This window comes from Marmota marmota, unplaced genomic scaffold (genome assembly GCF_001458135.2).
Source record: "Marmota marmota marmota unplaced genomic scaffold, marMar, whole genome shotgun sequence".
Classification (NCBI taxonomy): domain Eukaryota; kingdom Metazoa; phylum Chordata; class Mammalia; order Rodentia; family Sciuridae; genus Marmota; species Marmota marmota.
In genome coordinates, this window is record NW_026000254.1 from 1,158,805 (window position 1) to 1,186,568 (window position 27,764).

General features: G+C 34.3%; 1 protein-coding gene across 1 annotated transcript in view; it reads right to left on the reverse strand.

Annotated features, from left to right (window-relative positions):
• The window catches only part of Wnk3 (WNK lysine deficient protein kinase 3), a 116,837-nt gene that overhangs the window by 39,590 nt on the left and 49,483 nt on the right, over positions 1-27,764 (reverse strand). The window contains exons 9-17 of the mRNA XM_048796655.1: positions 16,412-16,476; positions 13,173-13,320; positions 11,171-11,287; positions 9,787-9,942; positions 9,654-9,705; positions 8,769-8,906; positions 7,484-8,418; positions 822-1,053; positions 293-423 (exon numbers count right to left, since the gene is read on the reverse strand). Of these exons, the coding sequence (XP_048652612.1) occupies positions 293-423; positions 822-1,053; positions 7,484-8,418; positions 8,769-8,906; positions 9,654-9,705; positions 9,787-9,942; positions 11,171-11,287; positions 13,173-13,320; positions 16,412-16,476 (1,974 nt within the window). The remainder of the gene's footprint in view (positions 1-292; positions 424-821; positions 1,054-7,483; positions 8,419-8,768; positions 8,907-9,653; positions 9,706-9,786; positions 9,943-11,170; positions 11,288-13,172; positions 13,321-16,411; positions 16,477-27,764) is intronic.

Below are 27,764 nucleotides of genomic sequence, written 5' to 3' on the forward strand. Positions count from 1 at the left end.
AATCGATGACTCATTTCTGTGATCTATTCCAGTTACTAAAATCCCCACTTCATTAGACTCACCTTTACTGATGGCTTCAAAAGGTGAGAGGATATGTGTAACGTGACCAAAAAAGTATGATCTAAAGACCAATCTGCAAATGTTGTTTTTGTTTTCTGCAGTGCTGGAGATCAAATCCAGGGTCTCACTTATTTGAGGCAAGTGCTCTATCACTGAGCTACCTACGTTCACAGCCCTGCTGTTACCTTTCATAAGGCCTTTGTAGATTAAGGATTCAACCAAAGACACAAACCTGAAACCGACCCCGCTGAAATGATCCACGCATCATTTTACATCTACTCAAAGCCCTAGTATCAGCCGTGGACTCCCGTGTCAGTGGAATGGGATCAGGAGCAATTGCTGATCTTATATCTTCTGTTTCCACTGTAAGTTTTGTCAAATTATAAGCAGAAAAGAGAAAATTGTTAAGACTAAATTTGTTTACATTATCAAAAATGAAGAAAAGCAGAAAAAGTTTAACTCCTGCTAGACAATTAAAAGGTGTTAATGTAATAAGCAAAATTGTATAAGTCCCTAACTGTAATCATACATTGTAAGATTTATCCCAAGACTTAGTATCTATATGAAATGAATAACCAGAAAACCAAATTAATTACTAAAGGAAAAAATAAAATGGCAATGACATTAATGGGACATGTCACATACATGGGCTATGTGGAAAAAGTGACAAGATTTGTGTATGAACAACCAAAAAAAAAAAAAACATAAGTAAATGAAAAGTGATGTTACCTAGTCTATGTCCCTGACTGTAAGCACACTACCTTGATGGACTTTTGATCTCTTGAAAAAGCTGGTTGACTGCCGTAGCCTGTATGCCCAGCTTTTTAATTTGCGAGTCCAGGATTTCTTGCTAATAGGATTTTTGAGACTAGGACAAGTAAAGCTTAGGCCAAAATATCCACCTCCTGTCTGCAGATGAATGGCTCCACCGCTTGACACAGCAGCAGGATAGGCCTCTGGATCCCCTGGAAGTGAAGCATCTGGGGACATCTCCTAATGGAGACAAAAAATAAGAAAACACAAAGTAGCAGTGATTTAGTTAAGTTGGAGAAATTTTTTGCCTAGTGCAATTTCTTATGTGAACTAATCATTAATCATAAATAGGATACTTCCAGTTACGCAGGAGACTAAAACAGGAAGACTGCAAATTTGAGGTCAGTCTCAACAACTTAGTGAGACCCTATCTCAAAATAAAAAAAAAAAATAATAAAATAAAATAATAAGAGGTGCTGGGAATGTAGCTCAGTAGCAAAGTGTCCCTGGGTTCACTTCCCAGTAATGGAAAAAAATAGGATACTGTATATAATTATATTATAGTACTATATCAGACTGAACCTTAAGTACTCAATTTATAGAAATTAATCCTTTCATTTCTTTCTCCATTTTTTGAGGTATTGGGGATGGTACTCAGGGCCTTGTGCATACTAGGCAATCATAATACTACTAAGCTGCATTCCCAGTTGCCACCATTTCTTTGAAAACATCATTTAAACTTCAGATGAATATAAGAGAAGACTATTAATCTTCCACAGAATATTTTTCATCATTATGTCACCTTTGAAAACTGAAAATTAAATTATTTCCTTTGTATGTATCAATTTACTAAAAAGATTACTGAAATCCCATGCAATTAAAATGAAATGTTCATTTGTTATCATATTATTTAAGAGTTAAAAATACCTGACATATGGGCTGGGGTTGTGGCTCAGTGGTGGAGTGCTTGCCTAGCACTTGTGAGGCACTGGGTTTGATTCTCAGCACCAAATAAATAAATTAAATAAAGGTCCATTGACAACTAAAAATATATTTTAAAAAATACCTGACATATAACAGAAAAACAAAATATCTAAGGCACTTAGAGTAACAGAGAAATATCAATAAATCAAGCTTTTTACTTTATGTAAGCATATAGAAATTTACAAAGAAACACAAAATTACTTTAAATTCATCCTCTAAAAATTGCTGTTAACATTAGGCCATGCTAGCTATGAAAATCACTCTTCTTATCTTCCTATATACTGCCCCCTAAAACCAGAATTAACTGTTGTATCCAATTATCTTAAAAATATATTTCCTATAATAATTAATACAAAATTAATAGACACAACAAAAAATACTTTGGGAAACATAAGAATGGTCACTATAAATCTAGAGGATTAAAGGCAAACATAAAAGCACAAAGAATGGGCAGGGCACAGTGGCACACACTTGTAATCCCAGTGACTCAGGAGACTGAGATAGGAGAATCACAAATTCAAGGCCAGCCCCAAGAAATAGTGAGACCCTGTTCCAAAATTAAAAATACAAAAGGCTGGGGATGTAGCTCTGTGATAGAGTACTTCTGAGTGGGTTCAATTTCCAGTACCATAAAACAAAACAAACAAATAAAAAAAAATGGGATTTAGCATTTGTCTGCAGGAAGATGTTCTATATGACAGTAAGCATACTGTCTTAGATAAGCATTATTTGACTTAGGGCAGATTATAATGAATTCTGAACAATCAGCTTTTATTGTCCAAAGTCCCAGTTTGGAATGGTAATAATGTTACTTCAATGAGGAGGTGAAATAACTCTCAATATTTCAATTTAGACATGTTGCATTGATTCCACTGAAATTACAGATTTTTAATGTATAGTAACTGGAACAAGATGGCATATTTAATATATGTTCTGGCTTCCCGTATCAATCCAAATACCTAGATAAAACAGGAAAAATAGATATAGACACAAACATATAAGACTGAAGGAAGAAAAAACAGATCATGTCATATGTAGGAACTGTTTCAAAATGCTGCAAACTCCAGTGACATATATGAGCCGCAAGAATGAGCTGTGGTTCACCAAAAGGATGAGTGCTTGGCTAAAATGCTTATAAAACTCTACAAAATCTATCACCTATTTGTCTCATCAAAATTATCTCTCAATATCCTTCTACTTAAGTGGCCTTCTTTTGCTTGAACAAATATCTATCTGTTAATGTCATTACTATGTACAAGTATTTCCCTGGCCACTCTGTGTAGAGTAATCCTCTAAGCTATCACCACCCTTTTTAATAAAAATTTTATTTGTCTAGGGGCTGTTTCCCCCACTAGAATGTGAACTCCACAAAAATAGAGGTTTTTATTTATTCGCTGCTCAAATGATACTCACTGTATTGAAGAGTGCATTTGTTGGGATACCAAAGAGGAACAGACACTCAGCTCTGCCCCTTCCCTTCCCATCTCGACAACAAACAAAAGACAGCAGAACACCTACCCTTCAAATAAGAGTAGAAAATGGAAATGGTACGTGGCCAAGAGAAAGGTCAAAAGGAGAAAATATTTTGGAGGAGGGTAAACTCTCCTGCCTTCAGAGAGTAGCTACTGGGCTATCCTCCAGGTAGCATTAGAGTCAAGTGATAATATCCAATGCCAGAAAGGACATCCCATGTTTTTCCTCCAATTATTGGAGGAAGGCTAGCATTTGGTGATTATGCATAGCGTTTATAGACAGATGAATAAGGAATCTTTCGAGAGAAAAAGAAAAAAAATGCACACATACTAAGAATCACCACTATGAAAATCCAACACTATAAGAAACACTAAATTGAAATAGAGGAAAAGCCAAGGAAATGGCATTAATAACATTGGGTAAAACCTTCATATTGTAGAGAGATGTGTGAATATACAGTCATGAACTATACAACATTTAGGTCAAGAATGGATAACATATATGACAGTGGTCCTGTATAATAGAGATACTCTGGAAGCTGACGCAGGAGGACTATGAGTTCAAGGCCAGCCAGAGAAAGTTAGTGAGACCCTGTCTCAAAACAAACGAAAAAAAATTCATGTTGAAATTTCATTCCCATTGTGTCAAATGTGGAGGTAGAAAAATGTAGGGCTTTTAACATGTGATTGGATCATGAGGGGTCCACCCTCTTAGATGGATTAGTCTATTCATAGATTAATGGATTTGAGAATTGATGGGTTATGTGAAAGATGCTTCATTATAAAAACAAGTTCTCTCTGGCTTGCTCTGCCTCATCATGTGATGCTATCTGCCATATCATGATTCAGCAGAAAGGTTCTGACCAAATGCTAAGCATTATATAGACATCTGTATTTCCACTTCTGTGAGACATATGTCTAAATGATTTGACAATTCTTTTACTGAGTGGTCTGATCTTTTCTTTCTGATTTGTAAACATGATTTATATATTCAACTATTAATCTTTAGTACATTTTCTAAGGAAAAAAACAAAACTTGGCTGAGTGCAGTGGTGCATCCCTGTAATCTCAGCAGCTCTGGAGACTGAGGCAGAAGGATTAAGAGTTCAAAGCCAGACTCAGCAATCGTGAGGTGATAAGCAACTTGTGAGACCCTGTCTCTAAATAAAAATACAAAATAGGGCTGGGGATGGTACTCAATAGTTGAGTGCCCTTGAGTTCAATCCCCAGTACCCACCTCCCCCCCCCAAATTTTTTTTTTTTAATTTTGGGAAAAAAATATGTGCAAAAATAGACTGCTGTGGAAAAGAAGCCGAGAATAAGAGTGATTTCAAAACTCAGATTCATGATTCAAAACTCAGATTTCATTCATGTCAAATGAAAAATTAACTGGAAAAGGCTAAGTAGCAGGATAGTAACCTGACATACTTTTGAAAATTGAAGTTTTGCCCGAGAACATAAATTAAAAATGAGAACACACTGTTAAGAGATATGGAGGATATATCCAGGAGACTGGATACCTATAACACTTCTAAATTGAAGCCAGAAAGACAATGGAAGGAAAAATAAGACAATAATAAAGTTTACTAGAAATAAAAAAGACACTAATCTTCAAAATCAAAAGGCCATCAAAGTTATGCTCACAATGAATAGAAAAAAATAGTTTCATATCCTGTGTTTTATAAGTCACTAACCACATGTAGCTGTTCAAATTTAATTTAAATTAAATTAAAACTTTAAGCCCTAAATTACACTAGTCACATTTTATGTGCTGAATAGTCACCTGTGGTTTAGTGATTATCATATTGGACTGCATAGATATAGAACATTTCCATATTGTGGAAAGTGGTTTAGAATAAAAACAAGCCACCTACAGATGAATGATAATTAAATTAACATCACTCTCATCAGCAACACAGGAGGCTAAAAGACAGTAAAACAATGTCTTCTAAGTTCTGAGAAGAAAAGATTTTGATCCTACCGTTCACTCTTAATCAAGTGTGAAGCAAAATTAAGATATGTTAGGATATGCAAAAACAACAGCAAAGACAAATTAGATAACCATGTAACATATCTGAAAACATTACTCACAGAAGTATTTCAGGGGAAAAAAGAATAATTTGAGGACAACAGAAACAGTGACAACTAAATATGATTCAGATATAGCAATGGACACTGAAACAAATAAAATAATCCTTTTGACCTTGATGCTTGAAATAATCTCCTCTGAGCAACAAAATTTAAATGGTAGAGAAAAACATTTCATTTCTTATGGTTCTAGTCATTTGTTGTTATTGTATCACACACATGATCATAATATAAATGCATATTTATTGATTTTCAGTTTTTTGGTACTGGGGTTGAATCCAGGGGTGCTCTACCACTGAGCTACATCCCTATTCCTTTTTATTTTTATCTGATATATAGTCTCACTAAGTTGATTGGGATGACCTCGAACTTGCAATCCTCCTCAGCTTTAGCCTCCTGAGGAGCTAGGATTACAGTCATGTATCATGGCAACTGGCTTTGGTTTTTATTCATAGAGTCAAACCCTCACTCTCTGTAGCAGCAAGTAGATGGGTATTATCTAAAATTACCAAATCAAGAAATATATACCATACACACACACACACACACACAAAAAAAAATTACAAGTTACTAATGGTGTTGACCACAGAATTAGAATTGGGAACATCAAAGGGTTCAGGGAATAAGAGGTAGCAATACAACAGTTAACTATTTATTTGAATGTAGTGCTGTTGATCAAACACAGGGTTTCATATACACTAAGCAAGAACGCTACATCCCCAGCCAATAGTTACTTTAAATCTTTAATCTTTATGAATGACTTTTGTGTTTACTTGTTACCTTTTAAATTTAAAATTACTAGTTTATCAATAAAACTAATTATATCTATTCAATAATTTATTATGCAGTTATTTTTAATAGTTAAAAAGGTAGAACTATATGTAATGACACTGATACATGTCCATAATTAAAGATAATGCAGAGCAACATATGTGAAGTATTTGTACATACATATTTAAAATAAGTTGCAGAGCATGATATATTTCTGAAGAAAATATTATGATATATATGTAAACATATTTGTGTAAGCTTAAGAAAAGTCAATAAGGATAAGCACCAAATTACTAGTGGTTATCTCTGTGATTTGAAGGGCTAGGAAAGGGAAACTAGGGCTGGGGGTATGGCTCAATGGTAGAGTGCTTGCCTTAGGTACAATCACAAATAACACAAAATAATATAAAATTGAAATAAGGAAAGGAAAATTAGTGTTCCTACATTACATAGGTGAGTACCCCTAATTTGTAAATCTAAAATTCAAATTGCTCAAAAAAAGTCTTAAACTTTCTGAGCCCCAGCATGATATCACAAGTAGAAAATTTCACATATGATTTTATATAATGTGGCTCAATCCATATTTTTTTACACTACATACTGGAAAAAATTGTCTGTGGGCTCTGTGTATATGGTATACATGAAACATAAATGAATTCTGTGTTTAGATTTGGGTCTCACCCACAAGGTATCTCATTAAGCAAATATTCTAAAATCTAAAAAACTCCAAAATCTGAAACACTTTTTTAAACCAAGGCCTTTTGGATACAGGATACTCAACCTGTATGTATGTGTTTATATATACTTTAAGTATAGGCCTGGCACGGTGGTACAAACCTATAATCTCAGTAAGTTAGGAGGCTGAAGGAGGAGGCTCACAAGTTCAAGACCAGCCTCAGCAACTCAGGGAGACCCTGTCCCAAAGTGAAAACAAATAAAAATAGCTGAGGATGTAGCTCAGTGGTAGAACACCCCTGGGTTTAGTCTCTAGTACCAAAAAAAAAGTCATGGGACTATGGATGACTTTTACTTTTTTTCAAATAAATTAAACCTATCAAATCACATTTAAATTAAACTATGAAGTAGAAATCAAAAAGTAAGTTCTTTCTATTAGAATCTTCTATAAATCAGGTTTTCTTCCCCCCTATCATTAAAACAAATATAGACACTGCTTGCAAGTTCCTAGTTACTTCACTAGAGGGCTCTCTTACCCATAGTCTACCAGGTCTACTGAGAATTTCTGAGCATGGCATCCTTAAATACCTGTGTCCTTAAAATCTCATTTCAAAACACAGAATTTTAGAAGAGAAGGCATTTCTTTAAAATCATAAGGAAACAAAAAGACTGATACTTACATGTAAACACAATTCGCTGGGTACAGAAGTTATCACATTCAGGTCCCTTTTGAACACTGATATGTTATTAGGCTGACTTGCAGCCACATTGGACAGAATCTTAGAGCCCATATGTTGGAAATTAGGGGATTGTGCAGGGCTATCTTGAATTCCACAGTGACTGATGGCTATGACTTCTGGCATTGGACAGGAGAGTGTATCTTCAGCAGAGGAAGAAAAAGGAGAGTCTATACTTTGGGTGTCCTTCTGGCTCTCAGGATAGATGCTAGAGATGCTGTGTTCCTGATAGAGCAAGTTTCTTAATTTTTCATCCAGAGTTTTAATTCGGTTGTCTGCAAACTCCATTTTTGGAGGTCTTTCCCCATCTGATTCTAGGACAGTAGTGGGTAAAAGGGTACTTGATTCAAGGCCAGGAGTCTGAGTGGAAATGACTGCTTTTGGAGAATTTGCTTCAGTGTTCACTATGTTTTCTCCTTCTTGGGAAATAAACTCTGCATCCATAGTTGGCTGCTGTCCTGGTAAGAACTGAGGTTTTTGATCAGATACAAATGTTGAGGCTGTAACAGCATTACCAGCAATCTGAGTTGATTTGCCACCGTGAGCTACATGCACATCAGCCTGAGTGGCAGGTGGGTGACATGAATATACAGGTATGAACATGCCTGTTTGGCCAGTGAGTCCCTCACATTCAATTGGAACTGAAGTAGTGGAATAAGTGGAACCACTGGTAACTGGTGTCATTATCTGCCTATTATCTTCCACTTGAAAAAGTATAGCTGGCTGTTCACTTTTTACACCAGCACATTCAGAAATCTTACCATCAACTACATCCTTGTTTTCTGATTTGGAGGTAAAAAGTGCATGCTGGCATGGATTATTTTCTATACTGAGCAGTGTGTCCTGTGATATTTCCTTATTATTTTTACTTCGTGAACCTGGAACAATAACAAAGTAACAGTTAATTACATGCTGATGAATGCAAAGCATAGACTAATACAGAAGTTCAAAAGTGACAGGAAAAGCAAGGGACAAATGAGAACTGATATGAGAGAGAATATGCTTATAAACAAGACTCAAAATATCAAACAATCCAAGCTGGAATGAAAAAAAAAACAACTTTGCTTTTTTATAAATATTAAATAAAAATATTTTAAGTTATACACTGTCTTCAAATATGCTTATGAAAATTGTTGTAAAATATTCAAGAAATAAGTTAAAATATGGTGTATGTTTTACATTCATATCCTCCAAATCTGGAAAAACCTGGCAGTGAATGAGAGCTTACTAGGAAATGGATGTAGCCCAGTGACTGCAGCCATTGAAGGCTGAAGAGAAGGAGGAGACTGAGCTTCTCGGTTTCTTATTGTCTGATTGATACAGAATCGCCACCGACCAACTGGAGATGATTGAGGAGCAGACTCACCTGTAGAAATAATTAGCAAGAAATCAATGTGCCAAGCAAATGTCAGTTCATTTATTTTATTGACTTAATAAAACTAATTTCAAAAACGAATCTGTCTTGGGGCTGGGGTTATGGTTCAGCGGTAGAGTGCTCACGCATGAGGCACTGGGTTTGATCCTCGGTACCACATAAAAATAAATAAACAAAACAAACAAATGAATACATAAATAAAGGTATTGTGTCCAACTACAACTAAAATAAAATACATTTTTTAAAAAAATTATCTGTCTTATACCTATATTCCCAATAGTAATAGGATAAGTATAATAGTAGTGCTTATCAGAGCTGTATAAGTGTGTCATTAGTGGAATAAAATCAAGATAAAATATGACTATTAAAACATGAGGCAAACTTAGAATACAATGATTTTAGTTAAGAAACTTTCTGTCCATCTTATATCTGAAAAATCAATTGACCAGTTTTGTTTCAAACAGGCCATTAAAAGTCATCATACTGTGACTGCTTTTCTGGTAACATACCATGTGACAACTCAGAAATAAATTAATCAGATAAAGAACCAACACTTGGAGGAAATTTGGTGAATGAATTTTTATCTCTGAGATATAAGGTCCTTTCAAAGTGTTAGAAAATAACAATTTATCAAATTACTTTATTGGCTAACATTTTTCTCCAAGAAGGGATATAATTTAAAGTTCCCAAATGTCTTATTTCAAAATCCAAATGGTAAATGTAATTAAATATACTTACTGCTGGTTTGGGTAGAAGCAGAATTTATCTGGACTTGTTCAGATGATCCTGTCTGAATTAAAAATGAATAGATAAATAAAGAAGTTCCTGACACGTATTCAAAAAGACCCATTTGCTAAACAGTCGTTCTTACTTGGTTACTGTTAGATTCCAAGGTAACAGAGTCAAGTCCAATGACTTTTTCTGCAGCAGAGTGGACATGAAGGATCTCCTGGGCTTGACCTACGATAGCCCTCAATTCTTCTACAAATTTTTCCTTCTCATTTTCCAGCACAAAGTTATCTTCAACCTGCCCCACAACAAAAGTCAGTCTATTCATGAGAATGAATTTAGTTTCTTCAAAATTATAATACTGTATTAATGGTGGTTACCATAAAGAAAAACATAAATATGGAGTATCTAAATCCAAGTGTCAAAACAGAATAAAGACCAGCAATAAAACACCACATAATACATTCAATTATTCTTTTTATTTAACTTTTATTTAGTTGTCAGTAGACCTTTATTTATTTACTTATTTATTTATTTTTTATGTGGTGCTGAGGATTGAACCCAATGTTTACAACAAAGATGTCCAAAGTAAAAGGTTTTCAATCACAAATCATAAAATTCAACATTGTTGGAGATGTTTCATAACAGCCCAAAGACCTTTAGTTGGGCTAAGTTTACAACGGAATTAAGAAAGTATAGTCATCTCAAAAAATACTCTGCTAAGTAAGAGGCATAACTAACAAAATTAACTTTTAAAATGTTTATTTTGCCCGGGTGAAGTGGTGCATGCCTGTAATCCCAGTAGCTCAGGAGGCTGAGGCAGGAGGATTGTGAGTTCAAAGCCAGCCTCAGCAATGGCAAGGCATTAAGCAACTCAGTGAGATCCTGTCTCTAAATAAAACATTTTTAAAAAGGGCTGGGGATGTGACTCAGGGGTTAAGTATCCTGGGTTCAATCTCTGGTAACACCCCCCCCCCAAATTTATTTCCACTTCACCAGAAAAGCAGAAACAAATGCATTATGCACTCTCCTACCACCCAGATCCCATACCTATCCAATAAAGGGGAAAAATACTAACTTAAGCCTACTAATTCAAAGAAAATATTAAAAAACTAAATGAAATGAAGAAAATAACTTGAACATTTACATGGAAGATGTTAGACCAGTAGTTTGCACATTAGAAATTACCTTGGTAACTTGACAAACTATTGGTGTTTAGGCCTCAACTTCAAAGATTCTGATTTAATCAGTAACCCACACAATGGAATTATTTTTATAAAGTTTATTAGATTATCTCAACATACAGGCAAAGGGAAAAAATATTGATCCACAATAAAACTATTTCATATTTTTCAAATGAATATGCTGAAACTAAATAAGATGCAGCAGCTTATCCCTGATCAGAACCTCTGTATAAATTTTAAAACTAACCATGCCCTTTAAAGAGAGATGGCTCCAAATAAATATAGAGAAAATAAGAGACAGATAATGTTGAAGGGAAAATAATTTGTATTTACGATACTTACCATATAGTCTGCAATATCTTCTGGTGCATCACCATCAACATCAAACTTGAAGGTGACCATCTTATTATTGTGTGTTTCCAGCTGGCACTCTACCATGTTGTCTCCAGAGGTTGACACCTATGAATACATATTTCACCAGTTTAAGATTCACTGTCTTCACTTTGTAAATTGTACACAGACTATCTAGGATGAGTTCACATATAATAAATGCTGAAAATGACTTATACATTAACACTCTAAAAACATTCTGTTTTCCCTTTGTGAAATACTACATAAAGAGCCATCCTATGACAAACATAACAGGTACAAATTACTCAGTAAAATCTTAAATGAGAGTGGGATGCAGTGGTTCACCTCCATAATCCCAGCTACTTGAGAGGCTAAGTTAGTAAGAATGCAAGTTTGAGGTCAGCCTGAGCAAGTTAGCAAGATATTTGAGACAATAGTCTCAAAAATTTTTTTTTTAATTGAAAGGGCTAGGATGTAGCTAGGTGGTAGAGCATTTACCTAGTATGTGCAAGGCCCTGGGTTCAATCCCCACAGTTACAATAAATAAATAAATAGAAATGTGATCAAATAGAAAAGAAAATGGAACAAAACTTTTACAAAAAAGCAAAAAAAAAAGGTTATAATAGTCACTATAGCTATATGCAATGCAATATCTAAATTCAGTCACTCATTTCCAAAATTCTCTTAATGTAGCAACATGTATTTAGAAATTTTAGAAATGTTTTTATGTGCATATGCTAGAAATTGAACCCAGGGCCTTGCATATGCTAAGCACATGCTCTATCACTGAGCAACACCCTCAAGCCTCAAATTTTCACTTTTTAAACCACTAATCTATTTCTAGGGATCTATTTATTCTAAGGAAATAATCGGGGTCAGATACAAAGATTTATGTTCTAAGATATTTGCTGCAGAGAATGAAGACAAAGTTAGGGAAAAAGACTAGCAAAAAGAGAACAAATTTTAAAAGTACGACAACGAAAGGAATGCTAAAATTATAGTTGCATACAAGGGCCTATCTAATGTAGCCATTTAAAATGTTATTGAAAACTTACTTAGTGATATAGGAAAATATACATGATAAGTGAAGTTTTGAAAAAGACAAAATAGTTTGAGGATATAGCTCATTGGTAGGTTATTGCCAAGCATGCATGAGGCCCCAGGCTTGATCCCCAGTGCTGCCAAAAAAGAGAGGGGATATAAATTTATATGTAGGCTTCAGCAACCAACTGAAATATATATTGTACTGGTTACAGATACAGACTTTGAAGTCTAATCTGGGTTAAGATCTGACTTTATCACTTGCTAGTTGTATGACCTTAAGCAAATTATCTCTCTTGACATTCTCATTTCTTAAGAGTATATTATCACCTATTATATAGTGTTTGCATTACATGAAAAATTTATGCATAAACTGGGCACAGTGACACAAGCCTATAATCCCAGTGACACAGGAAACTGACACAGGAAGACTGCAAGTTCGAGACCAGCCTCAGCAATTTAGTGAGGCCCTAAGCAACTTAGTGAGATGCTGTCTCAAAATTATAATAAAATAAAATAAAGGTCTGGGGATGTGGCTATGTGGTAAAGTGCCTCTTGGTTCAATCCCCAGTACACACACACAAAATTAATACGTAAAATTTAGGGTGTCTATCACAAAAGAATTCAATAGTTTTGCTATAATTACTAGTACTATCACGATCTTAATGTAAAATGCTAAATGTACATGTAGAATAAAGAAATGAAAACAAATAAAAAAATGGTAGAAGCTAGCTCTCAGTGGTAGTTATAAGTGATTTATTTTCTGCCTTTTATTCTCCTTTATTCCCCTTTAAAAATTAACACAAAACATTCCTATCAGAATATTTTTAATGGAGGAAAAGTCAGCTTACAGAGGGTTTCATAATATTCTACAGTTATCACAGTATCATCCCCCCCATGACTCTCGAAGACCTCTACATGCACTACAACCAAACCATATCCACACACTGACCTGAAGGACAGTAAGTTGAAATTTAGTCCCCTTCTCTGGTCGGGGACAGGAAGCTCTTCTCTGTTTGATCCGATCCTGTTTGCCATTTCCACCTGGGTTATCAGAGTTATTGGTGTTTTCCTTCACAGCTGCCACATCTTGATTCAAGCTAGTAAAAAAAAAAAACAGTAACTCATTCCAATCCTGATAATAAAAATCTAACAAAAAAGCTTTTGATTATTTAATTGTAAACAATGTTTAAGGAAAATCAATAAATAATATCTTTTAAAAAGTTATAATTGCTGAATTCTGTGAATATACGAAAAGTTACTGAATCATACACTTTAAAGATAAATTGAATTGTATGCAAATTATATATAAATAAAGCTATCTTTTAAAGTTATGAAAAATGTGATTATATCATATATATTTGGCAAAAATGAAATGAAAGAAAACATTGCCAGTTATAGACCTTTGTGAAACCTTTTAAAAGAGAATGCTCTTGATAAATTTTATCTTGTTTGTTTTGGGGTTACTTCATTAACATGTTCAAATAAAACTTCTAAACTGAAAAATCTCACTCAAAATAAGGGAGAGACCTCAATAAGGATAGACAGACCGAATGTGAGAGACAAAAAATAATGCAAGAGGCAGAAAAATAAATGAAAAGGAATCATATAACATGGTGGAACACCTGGAGATGTAGCTCAGAAATAGAGCACGTGCCTAGTATACAGAGGCACTGTGTTCCATCCCCTGAAAAAAACTTCTTCAAGCTAGACATGGTGGCTCATGTCTATAATCCCAAGTACTCAGGAGAATGAGGCAGAAGAATTGTAAATTTGAGGTCAGTCTGGGCAATGTAGTGAGATCCTATCTCAAAATAAAACATAGAAAGGGCTAGGAATGTAGCTTAGTGGTAAAGTGCCCCTGTGTTCAATATCAAGTACAATCAATCAATCAATCAATCAATAAAATGGTTCAAAATTATTAACATTTTTTAGTTCTTGGGTAGCTTTTTTTTTTTTTTGACAGACTGCCTCAGTCTCCTGGATTACTGGGAATAGAGGCATGTACCACTGCACCCAGATCAATATAACTAATTCTAACTGATTATATTTTATAGGTTCAAATCAGTATGATTATGAAAGGGCAGGTTAATCTGTGTGAAATTTTTCAGATTTTTCTTTAATAAAAGTGAAGATATTTGAATATTTGAATAAATATCTTCCAATATATCTGAAATTCAAATAAAAAGAACAATAAGTATCAGACAACCTTTTTCAGATATTAATTAATTTTTAGATTAAGTCCTTTTGCTAAAAACTATTCATAAAATATTTCTATAGAGATGCACAAAAATGATAAAAATAATTCCTAATTCTTCTATGTCTGTATGAAAAAGAAGACATACTAATACTGTTCCTAAGTTCTTTCAGCATAGCTGAATGGTAGAGAACTTGCCTCACATGCCTGAGTCCCTGGGTTTAATCCCAGCACCACAAACAAAACATTTTAATTAAAAATAATAATAATGCCCCTAGAGTTCTAAAACATACAGAGAATTGGCAGTAATAAATAACACCTTCATAGGGTAATAGAGACATTAATTATAGCCAATGGGGCTGTATCATTCATATTCCAAAGTAACCTTAAAAAACACTAGCTTAGGGTTTGGGACAACGTAGCAAAAACTCAACTCTGCTTGCTTGTCCCCACTAAGAAGAGCTAAAAAATAAAATCTGGAAATAATGCAGTAAAAAATCAGGATAGCACTAAAGAATGAAAAGATAAAAGATTGATTAGGAACTCTGAGGACTTGAAAAATAAAGCAACTAACCATCTCTTAATACTAACACAATGGCAGAAGACAGGTCAGGCATAAAGACAGCCCAGACCTAGTGTCTCCTGATACTTAACCCTTCAACAAAAGATGGCTTACGTAGGCCCTTTGCTTCCCCAGTGGCAGTGGCAGGAGCTCCAGCAGTAAAATGTGATCTGTATGGTGGACCTAGAGAAGTTCAAATCTCCACGCTGCAGCTCCACCATGGACACCAAGGTGCCAGGTGAATGAAGCAGACCAGAATAGCAAAGCATGAACTCTTAAAACTACATCGTCACTAGAATCACAGCCCCTACAAGTAGGCCAGGACCAATGTACCTAAACAGGCAGAATGACAGCTAAATAGAGGATTTAAATGTAGAATCCAAAGTATCCTTACATAATACCCAAAATGTCCTGGAGACAAAAATAAAATCCCTGTCATACCAAAAACCAGGAAAATTACAACTTAAATCTTTTTGCATCAACAAGTGCAAAATCAACAATCAGCAAGTGTCAACATCAAGATGAATCAGAAAAAGATTTTATCTGAAAAGATTTTAAAAGCATTTATCAAAATGATGGTTAGGAGTGTGGTTCAGTTGGAGAGTTTTTCCCTAGCATGTGCAAGGCCCTGGGTTCAATCCCCAGCATCACCAAAAAACAAACAAACAAACAAACAAAAAAAAACAAACGAGCTTGTCAAAGGAGTAGAAGATGTTAAAAACAGAAACAAATGAAATTATAGAACTAAACATAAAATCACAGAAATAAAAACTTAATGAAAGGACAATGGGCACAATAACGAAATATATAGGAAAGAAACAATGAATGTAAAAAAAGAACAATAGAAATTATCCAATCTGAACAAATACAGAAAAATGCAAATTTATGACTACTAATATAACTATATGATATTTTACTATAAATTACATTATTATTTCCTTTTAAACTCTTTTATGCTTTTCTTAGAACACTATAACTAAAGAAAATAAGGTAATGGTCAATATTATTGATGTTAAAAAAATAAAAAATAGGGCTGGGGTTGTGGCTCAGTGGTAGAGTGCTTGCCTAGCATGTGTGAGGCACTGGATTTGATCTCCAGCATCACATAAAAATAAATAAATAAATAAAGGTATTGTGTCCATCTACAACTAAAAAACATTTTTTTAAAAAGTAAAAATAATGGGGCTGGAGTCGTGGCTCATCGATAGAACGCTCGCCTCGCACGTGTAAGACCCTGGGTTCGATCCTCAGCACCACATAAAAATAAATACGCAAAATAAAAATTTTTAAAAAATTTTTAAAAAGTAAAAATAATGCCAAATATGTTTATTAAACCTACACATAAATATAAGAAAACAGAAGCTTCCCTAGTTACTGCACATACTTCTGCTCACCCTCATTGTTTCTAAGGTATGAATCTGATGATACTTACCTTCTAACTAAATCTGGTTTTTGAAGAGCTGCTTGTTGTTCAACTCCAACTGGTTGGGGTATGGTCTGTAAGTAATAAAAATAAAGATTGTTACAACAGCAAAATTCAAGCTAAGCAGGCAATTTGTTGTTATTTCAGAAATTTTGATTGTTACATTTCCTATTCTGGTTACCTTGCAAACCAGGTAGAATGTCTTTGTTATTGAAAGTCTATATCAATCCTGTTATTGACATTTTTACTAAAGATAAAGAAAAATAAATGTAGCAATAAATCAAGTACACCTTATTCATCAATATTTTTGTTAAAAATTAGCATTTTTTATGTACTTTTGTTTGTTATTTTTTAACAAAGAATACTACTATTGAACTTGTAGTCCTGGTTGTAAAACTACTACTTAAAAGAAATGTTGCCATTCCACAAGAAGATGAATCAATGACTCAAACTTCCTCTTAGAAAGAAAAATACCAATCCTGCTGGAAAATATTTTTAAATATTTACCTAATCAATACTCTACATACTCCTCACTGGTGAGAACAGAGAGGAATCTTAGAATGTAAATTTAATAAAAACAATAATTTCCCTACTCGGTTAACCACTCTGTGATGGCATCTCATCTTCCAAAAGATTAGGTTTTTCAGATGATGAAAGTCCACAATGAACTGGTCCATGTCTGATTCTCTAGCTTCATCTCTGCTTGAAGCCACACTAAGCTGGAGTTCTCTGCATGAGTTGGATCCTTCCATATATGCTATAACTCTACTTATGTTTCTCTACCTCCCCAGGCTATTTCAAGCCCTCCTCTATCTTGTCCATTTAGCCAATATGTGGACAGAACTTCTACATATAAGAAACCTGTATGAGATTTCAGAAATAGACCAGCAAAATTTTCTTGGAGAATTAAAAAAATATATATATCTTAGCTCATATTCTGATTTCTAAACTAGAAAGAAAGAAGGTTCCATGTAGAAATAGATGATTTTCCATCAATGGGACAAGAAAGTACTAGAAGAGCTTTACTCTGCCAAAAAGTAAAACAATACTTAAAAGAATGATGAGGACATATCAAAAACAGAGAGGACCAAATTGAAGGAGCTCCTACTGTCAAAATCTGGGATAATTTGGGCATCAAAATAATAATAGTAAAAGAATATAACCCATTTAATAAAATAAGAATCCATGACTTCATACTCATAAGAACAAATGAACAAATAGAAAAGGAAAAGCTCTTATTTACAGTAAAAGACAACTAATAAATAAAGAGGGATGATAGAGTTAGAAAATCATAAATGGATGACAAATCCAGTAGGTGAAGGTTGAATAAAGAACAGGATATTTACTAGTTTCAAAGTTTCAAAGCAATCCTACAGATTGCTTTTTAAGTACAAAGGCAAAAAAAAAGGTAAATTTACACTGGAAGAATTTGGAAGGCCTAACCTTAACAAAGTAATCAAACTTAACTTCCCCAACACTGGAACAAAGCAACATCACATGCCTTCTACTACTATGTGCAAATAAAAACACATTTAATGTACATGATTTTCCTGAAAAAAAATGGATAATCTGAATCTAAAGAAAAGGAAACTTCACATTGATTCAAATTGAAGGGCATTCTGTAACATAACTGGCCTTAATTCTTCAAAAATATCAATGTTTTGAAAAATAACGACTAAATAAATATTCATCAAGCAGGGTGAAGTTGCCATAAAGGACATCATAATAATTAATGAAAATGTTGAGGTGGATAATAGATAATAATATTATATTATTATCTGTTAATGTTAACATTCTCTAAATTGGTCACTATATTGTAGTTATTTAAGAAAATGTCTATATTTGTGTATGTGTCTGTATGCATACACACACATGTGATGGCACTGGGGATTGAATCTATGGCCTCACTCACGCTAGACAAGTGATCTACTATTGAACTATACTCCCAGCCAATGTCCTTGTTCTTGTACTGAAATATTCAGAGGTAAAATGGCATCATGTTTGCAACTAGCTCTCTCATATGATTCATGGGGAAAAGCATAGGTAGATGGGTGGATTATTGGACAAGGGAATGGACAGACAGACCCGTAATCTAATAGTGCCTTTTATCATAGCCCTCTTTATCATGCATGTTTAACATCAAACTCCAAGGACTCACTGATTCATTTTGCCTTCTTGGTGCCTCTTAGCACAGTACCTGGCATATTTTAGGGTTCCAATAAATATTTGAAGTTAGAAAGAAATAGGGAAGGAAAGTTTGACATGGAAATAAAGGCTGTGCCACAAAAATGTTTGTGAACTGATATTAGGATTCCTGAAAATCAACCATTAAAAAATAACACAAAGGAAAGAAAACAACAAGGTATAAAGCTTGTTTCACAGTAAATGTTCAATAAAATGTTAGCTATACCTGTATTTTATTATAGTATTATATGTAATACAAACTAGCAGCAAGTTAGTTGTCTAGGAATAGGGGAAGGATTAGGTAAATAGGAGTGTTTATCATACTACCACATGGCTATTAAAAAGTGAAATCATGAAATCATGCCAGGTGCCATCATGTCTGCCTGTAATCTCAGCAACTCAGGAAGCTGAGGCAGGAAGATTAAAAGTTCAAGGTCAGCCTCAGCAACTTAGCAAGACCCTGTCNAGTAAAATATCATATAGTTATATTAGTAGTCATAAATTTGCATTTTTCTGTATTTGTTCAGATTGGATAATTTCTATTGTTCTTTTTTTGCTGTGCTGGGAATTAAACCCAGGGCCTCACACATGCTAGGTAAGTGCTCTATCACTGAACTAGACCCCCAGCCCTGTAAGATAATGTTTTATGTGAAAAATACCATAAAAGTGTAAATATGTTATGATTACCTTAAAAATACATCTGTGTAGGTGTATACTAAATGGTCTGGAGGAGTATATCCCAAGACATTAAATAAGTTTTTCTATATTAATCCTGAATTGGTAATAAGAAAAATAAATTCAACTTTGTATAAAGAGACTTATCAACCCTCAAATATGATAATCTTAGGGCAGGTCCCCATTATTTCCATATATAATATTTTAGTAGTTTTAAACAAAAGTAAAAAATGAAACATTAAATTGAAAAGACATCTATACAGCTTTGCTCTGAGGTAGAGGCTGGTTTTTCACTAGATCCCACTTATGGAAGAAAACATTGCCTTAAAATTTGGGGTATATTTCCCAGATCTAAGAAAAGAAAAAAATATAGCACTCAACAACCTGAAATTCTAGCCCTATTCATGCCTGGATTGGATGATATTCCCTGTCACCCAAAAAGAAGGCTCACTGGTCTCAGATTCAATGCGCATATTCTGAAGTCCTTTCCAATCAAGAGCATTTAGTGAGAACTGTCCAATCCTGTGTGTCATCATGGAGGAGGAGGGTGGGCTTTCACTATTACTTCTTATCTCCTGAGTTCTCTGTTTTTGCCATTTGGCTGGACTTTGGTCTCATGCTTCAGAGTCTCAGATTACTCTGCTGTGCAGAAGCTGAAGATCCCAAGCAGGCCCAACTCCTAGGCACAGAGTCTTGCTGAGTTGCTAAGTGCCTTACTAAGTTGCTCAGACTGTCTTGGAATTTATGATCCTCCTGCCTCATCCTCCTCAGTCACTGGAACTACAGGTGTCCATCACAAGACCTGGCTCATTTGCTTTTTAAAAGCACCAACTTTCATATTGAAACTGTTAACATTCAGGGATGTAGCCACTGATTTTACTGAAGAGGAGTGTGAATGCCTTCAGCCTGCTCAGAAAACTTTATATAGAGATGTGATGTTAGAGAACTATAGAAAATTGGCCTTCCTGGCAATGACTCCTTATCATACCCAAGAATATTCACCAGAGAAGGGTATAAAACATATATTTCACAAAATTATAAGTGGAAATATAGAAATTGTTATCTTGACCGTTTACAACAAAAGAAAATATGGAAAACTACAAGTGAGAGAAAACACCACAAATCATATCAAAAATCAGGCTTTGTTCACAACCAGAGAATTTATACTGGAGAGAAGCCCTACAAATATAAAAAATGTGGCAAAGCTTTTTTTTTTTTAAAAAAAAGATCATATTTACTAAAGAAGAACACACACTGGAGAATGTGATAACGTTTTTAAAGAAAAAAATCAATCTATATTATGCAAAGCAGGATTTACTCCGGAAAGAAGTCCTAGAAATTTGAAAAATATCGTAAAGTATTTAGTAAAAAATCAAAGCTCATTTAGCAAAAAAGAATTCACACCGGAGAAAAGCCCTACAAATGTAAAGAATGTGGCAAAGTTTTTAGTAGAAAAACAGGCCTTATTTGCCACAGCCGAACTCACACTGGAGAGAAGCCCTACAAATGTAAAGTATATGACAAAGTTTTTGCTCAAATACAAATCCTTATTTGCTACAGAAGAACTCACACTGCAGAGAATCCCTACAACTGTAAAGAATGTGGCAAAGCTTTCGTTCGAAAAACAGGCCTTATTTGTCACAGGAGAACTCACACTGAGGAGAAGCCCTACAAATGCAAAGTATTTGACAAAGTTTTTACTCAAATATCAACCCTTATTTGGCACAAAAGAACTCACACTGGAGATAAGCCCTACAAATGTAAGGAATGTGGCAATGCTTTTAGTAGAAAAACAGGCCTTATTCACCACAGCAGAACTCACACTGGAGAATAGCCCTACAAATGTGAAGGATGTGCCAAAGATTTTAATCAAAAATAAAACTATATTCACCACAGTAGAAGTCCCCTGGTGAGAAAGCCTCAAAAATGTGAATAAAGTTATAATACTTTTAAAGAAGAATTAAACCTTATTAACAACAGAATTTATACAGAAAAGAACCCCTACAAATAGAAACAATGTAGCAAAGCTTTTAATAAGAAATCAAAACCTTTTCACCACTAGGCTATTTATTCTGGAAAGAAGACCTACAATTGTAGAGAATGTAGAAACATTTTAAATTATATATCATACATTACTAGACATCAGAGAAAACACACTGGAGAGAAGCTCTACAAATGAGACCATTGAGAATGGGTCAACATTTAATTCTCACCACAATAATCATAGCAGAGATAAATTTTTGAAATGTGAAAACTGACAATGTGACAATGCCTCCAAAATTTATTCACCAATACTCAGCACGTGAGGATACATACTGGTTAGAGAGAATACAAATGGGGAAAAAAAAAAAAAAAACTTTTCAAATCCACATGTTTCTTAAACACTACTGATTTTTGGAGAATTCATTGTTCCCAGAAACCCTAAGAAGTTAAATAATATTTCCAAAACTTATTCAAATTTTAAATTCATCAAACATCTGAAAACTCATACCAGTAGTGAACATTGAACAGATTTTGTCGAAAATGTATGCCTTATATAACAACAAAACATTTACAATAAATACCTTGACAAATGTAAAGTCATTAACTATACATTACACCTTGATGTGTATGAGGATCAGTAAAAGACAGAACTCATTTAAATATAGAAAATGAATCACTGTCTTTAACTTTTGCTTAAATTTATTAAACATTATCCAGTTATTTGTAGAAATATCAATCTTAAATATCATACATGCATAGTGTAGAAACCTCATCTTTGAAAGCATATAAATTTTTTTCTAAATCAAAGATTACTAACTATTTTCACTTTTGAATACTGGAGAAAACAATTATAAGAAATCTATTTTTTGATGTTTAACACTGAATTGTAATATTTTAAACTTTATTTTTTTATTGCAGCTTAAATTTAGGGATTTTAAAACACTGAGTCACATTTCTAAGCCCTCTCCCTCTTTTTTGAAATTTGAGACTCGTCTTTCTAAGTCGTTTGAAACCACACTAAGTTGCTGAGGCTGAATTTAAACTTCTGAAACTACTCAGCTTCCCAATTTGCTTGGATTACAAGCATGGACCATCATGCCCAGTTTACAGTGCATTTTTAACCTATATTTACCTAATGTATACAATATGTTCTTATAACTGAATATTTGTTTATATGTTAACACTCATGTATGGCATCCTGTCATTAAATGACAGACATCACAGTGTTCCACTTGATTAAATGTTCTATGTAACAGTAAAACATACCATTGAATATAAAAAAAAAAGAAAAGACATCTACAAAAATGACTCAGCACCTATTAGTAAACAGTAATTTTAGAAGTATTATAAATATTATAATAGAACTTAATTTGAAGCTATCAGATAAAAAGACAGATAAGCCAAAATCCCATGATTCTGAGGACTAACACAAAGCAACATTAATAATCCTATTAATGACTATAAGTGGTCATAAAATATAATTAAATATAATTCCAAATAATTGTCATAGTAACTATATTTTGTTTCTCTTAAAACACAAGCTTTGCCTCTGGACTTATGCATTAGGACACCGTGTTACTGTTCCATCTTTTTGGGACTCACCCTCATTCTTATGAAGTTTCTTTTTTGTTGTTGTTGTTTGTTTTGTGGTATTGGGGATTTAACAGGCTGCTACTGAGCAACATCCCTAGCCTTTTTTTTTTTTTACTTATTGAGACAGGTCTTGCTAAATTTCCAAGGTTGCCTTGAACTTGCAATCCTATTGCCTGTCTCCTGAGTATCTGGGATTACAGCTGTATCCCACAGTGCCTAGGTGAAATTTTTTAAATACAAACATTTGTCAATTTGGATACATTTTGTTGAATCTTATATGTACAAAAATATCTACTTGCTAAGGTATTTACTCTCAATTTCTAAACAGTGATTATGTTAAAGAGCTAATTATTTAATGTATAATTTGAAGCTAGTCTAATATATCCAGGAAAGAAACAATCCCTTAATATGGGTTGACTACATTAGAGGGGAGAGGAAGGCACAAAATGGTACACAGTCTTCATCCTTCCCTCCATCCCCCAACTTGAAGTCCAAATGTAAGTCCGAATACCAATCCCTTTTCCTAATGAAACTTTGATAGCTGGATATCTGAGACCTTGATAACCTGCTAGCAACGTCCAATAAACCCAACGCATCCCTGGATATTCTCCTGCAGAATGAGGACAAGGCTAAAATGAGAAGCAAAAGCAGGTCTGGATTTCTATGGGCCACACCACTCTCTTCTTTCTATCTTGGCACTTAAGATACTTTTCATAAACTTGCTTGAAGATTTTTCTGCCCCAAGCTACTATAAGCAAAAGAAGAATCAATAAATGATTCCAAGGAATACCTAATACAAAGATAATTTATCTACCTCACAGAGGCCCTCTACTAGGTGCAAACTGGTTCTTTCTCTTTTACACATTCACCAAGCCTCCTCTCCCTCCATCAGTAGATCTCAGTCCCACCTGCACTTTAGAAAATAACCAGTGAAGAAGAAAAGGAGAACAGAAAGGAAAGAGGAGAAGAAGAAAAGCTAAGCACATGGACAACATCCCAGAGATTCTTATTTAGCTATTCTGGAGTGAAGGACAACAGTAAAACTGGGAGATACTTTTAAACATTTTACAAACTGCCTCATGGTATTACTGGCACTCCCTTTCAGTACATTTTAGCACCCCTTATTTATTGAGCATTTATTACATGCCAGGAACTTTTCACATTTTAGCTTATCTAATCCTCAAACCCCTAGAAGGTAGGAGTTTTTCTAACATAATTCCAGAAAAGTTCAATGACTTGTACACCGAAAGCCCATATATACATCAATCACAGTCCATAGCATTTTACTATAAGTTCATTATCAAGCAATTCACTATCAAGCAATCCATTTTATTATTACACATTTCAAATTTAAGTTGCAAATAAAAGATAGTTTTCAATTTCATTTTACAAATGAAAAGAATCAAACATGAGAGAGATTAAATAACTTTCCTCAAATCATGCACTGAATAATTCAAGAGCTAGAGTTCAAACTCAGGTCTAATACAAACGGACTAAAGTCAATATGTATCTAGACTACTCTGTTTTATATATACATGGTATATATCTTCTTCGCAGGAGAATGTTTGTTAATTTAATTGAGTTAAATTATCACTGTAAATGATGTCCAATTTCCATATTTTTGTATTTATATAGAATCCATCTATAAAGTTATGGAGTATCTAAGCCCCATTCTTGGTAAAGCTAACATCTTAAATAATGAAATTTACCCTAAAAAATAACTGTTCCAGGGGATGTGGTTGTGGCTCAGTGGTAGAGTGCTCACCTGACATGTGTGAGGCCCTGGGTTCGATCCTCAGCACCACATAAAGATAAATAAATAAAGGTATTGTGTCCACCTACAACTAAAAATATTTTTAAAAATAACTGTTCCAAAGCACAGTTCCTTAGAAGTAACTCACACAATAACACCCACGTTATTAAATTAACACCAAGTTTTTCTCCAAAAAGATAAAAACATATCAGTGCCACAAAGACCAAAAGATTTTTTAAAAAATTAAAAGAAGTTAGGAAGATGTTTCATTAATTTTGAGGCTTATAAGAACTAGATTAAGGAGAACCTAACTGTACAGAGAGTTGAAGTTCATACTTTAACCCTAATATTTGCCCCCACTTGATTAACCCAAAAATCTGTACCAACTAGCAAATTGATCAGGAACTAGTACTGTCTTAGCCCTCCAAGCTTTTAACAGATATTTGAAAGAACAATTAAAATTTTTTGGTTGTTTTGTTTTAATGACAGGTGTTGGCTAAGTACAGTGGCACATCCCAGCTGCTTAGCAGAGTGAAAGAGGAGGATCACAAGTTTGAAGAGAGGTAGATTCATTTATTTATGAATTTATTGAAACTAGGTCTCAAAATAAAATTTAAAGACAAGGCTGGGGTGCAGCTCAGTGATAGAATGCTTACATAGCATGTGCAAGGCTCTGGGTTGAATTCCCAGTACAGAAAAAAAGGCAGGACAATGAGGATTATAGATGGAAAAGGAGAGGACTGACAGAGCCATTTGGCATTCTGGAGGGTAAAGCTCTTTCATATAAAGCCAAAGTGGGAAGGATATCAAAAGGAAAAATTGGGGTACTTATGAATGTTGGAGATCATAGTCTTTAATATATGTGATTATTTCACAGCATTAGATAAATCATTACGGAGATAAAAGTATACCCTATCTCAGTACAGAATAATGACAACAGAGCAATCCCTACTAATACAAAGAAAATACACATCTCCTTGTCTTCAATCTTTAAATCTGTAAAAAGGATTTAAACATTGCTAAAGAGGATGATGGAAGTCAAAAGAAAATCTTTATAAAGTCAGAGGGTTGGGCAGGGTAGTCTAGATTTGATAGAGCTTTACAGGTAATTAGGTACAACATTGAAACTTTTTTTTTTTTTGCATGAGATGGTTTTGCATAGAGCTGAGACATTTTAAAAGGACCATTCTGCTTCATATAATGAGAAAGATGCTATAAAGGACCAAAGGCAGAAAGAAGAACAATTGGGAGGCTCCTGGAATTATTCAAGTAAGAGATGGACCACACCAACAAAGAAATGGTGGAAATGTGAGAAGGTAGGCTAAAGATATACTGTTAATATAAAAATGAAAAGACTTCTTGATGGTTTGAAGGGGATTATGAGAGAAAAAGAACAGAACATAACTATAGATACATGGCTTGAGCAACAGGAAATAAAGAGTTGTCATTTCTTCAGATGGGGATGACATGGAAAGAGCAGATATCCAGTGGTAGGAAATGGAAAAAAAAGTATTTGATTTGGAAAACACTAATTTTGAAATGGCATTGTACAATCAAGTGGAGATGTTGGATTTACACTGGAGATAAATGACAAAAAAATCATCATTTGTCAGAAAAAGATATAGAAGTGATCAACAACTATATGAAAAAATGTTCAATATCTCTAGTAATTGGAGAAATGCAAATCAAAACTACCCTAACATTTCATCTCATGCATTCAGAATGGCAGTAATCAAGAACACAAAGAACAATAAGTGTTGGCGAGGATGTGGGGGAAAAGGCACATTCATACATTGCTGGTGGGACTACAAATTGGTGCAACCATTCTGGAAAGCATTATGGAGATCCCTTAGAAAACTTTGAATGGAACCATCATTTGACCCAGCTATTTTATAGCAGCTAAATTCAAAATAGCTAAACTGTGGAAGCAACCTATATGCCCTTCAGTAGGTGAATGGATAAAGAAACTGGTATATTTACACAATGGAATACTACTCAGCATTAAAAGAGAATAAATTATGGCATTTGCAGGTAAATGGATAGAGTTGGAGAATAACCTGCTAAGCGAAGTAAGCCAATCCCAAAACACCAACGGCTGAATGTTCTCTCTGATAAGTGGATGCTGATCCATAATGGGGGCGGCGGCCACGAGAAAAATGGAGAAACACTGATTAGACAAAGGGGGGTGGGGAGGGGACATGGGGACAGGAAAGATGGTGGAGTGAGATAGAAATCATTACCCTAGGTACATGTATGACTGCACATATGGTGTGATGCTATGATGATTATGTAAAATCAGAGAAAAGAAAAGTTGTGCTGCAACTGTGTACAATGAATCAAAATGCATTCTGCTGTCATATATAACTACTTAGAATGAAAAGTAAATTAATAAATATTAGATCTATTCCCCCCAAAAATCATCTTCTGGAACATAAAGATAAGTTATAAGTATGAAGCTGTGTATATATGTACATGCATGCACATGTACACATACACACATACCCACTTGCACACATTTCCTGTCCTGTTTGCTTAGAACCCTAGAATAATGACTGGCAAGTAGAGCTAACATACCCAATACCAAGATTTTTTTTTTATTTTTTATTTTTTGGTACCAAGGATTGAACTCAGTGGCACTTAAACACTGAGCCACATCCCCAACCGTATTTTGTATTTTATTTAGAGACAGGGTCTTACCGAGTTGCTTAGTGCCTCGCTGTTGCTGGGGCTGGCTTTGAACTCATGATCCTTCTGCCCCAGCCTCCTGAGCTGCTGGGATTACAGGCATGTCTGGCTTTCCAAGGTTTTTCTTCTAAATTACATTACCCACTAAAAGGAATCAGAGCTCCATAGAGATATAACTTAAATCCTGGTCTGGGGCAGGCAAAGTAGAAAATGAGCCTGGAATATCTTAGAATTTAATGAATGCTCAAAGAATGATGAAGAAATGACAAAAGGACATTAAGGGACACATTGGATATACCCCCCAAATATGGGTCATTTTAACTATCCAAATAAACAGTAATAGTATATTGTGACCTAGTAACAAAATAACATTGCATAATGAGATAAATAAATGAAGGAAAAGGGCCACTAATTAATATAAAGAAGAATGACAGGGTTAGAAAATAATAAATGGATGCTGAAACTACTGAGTGAAAGTTTGATGAGGAA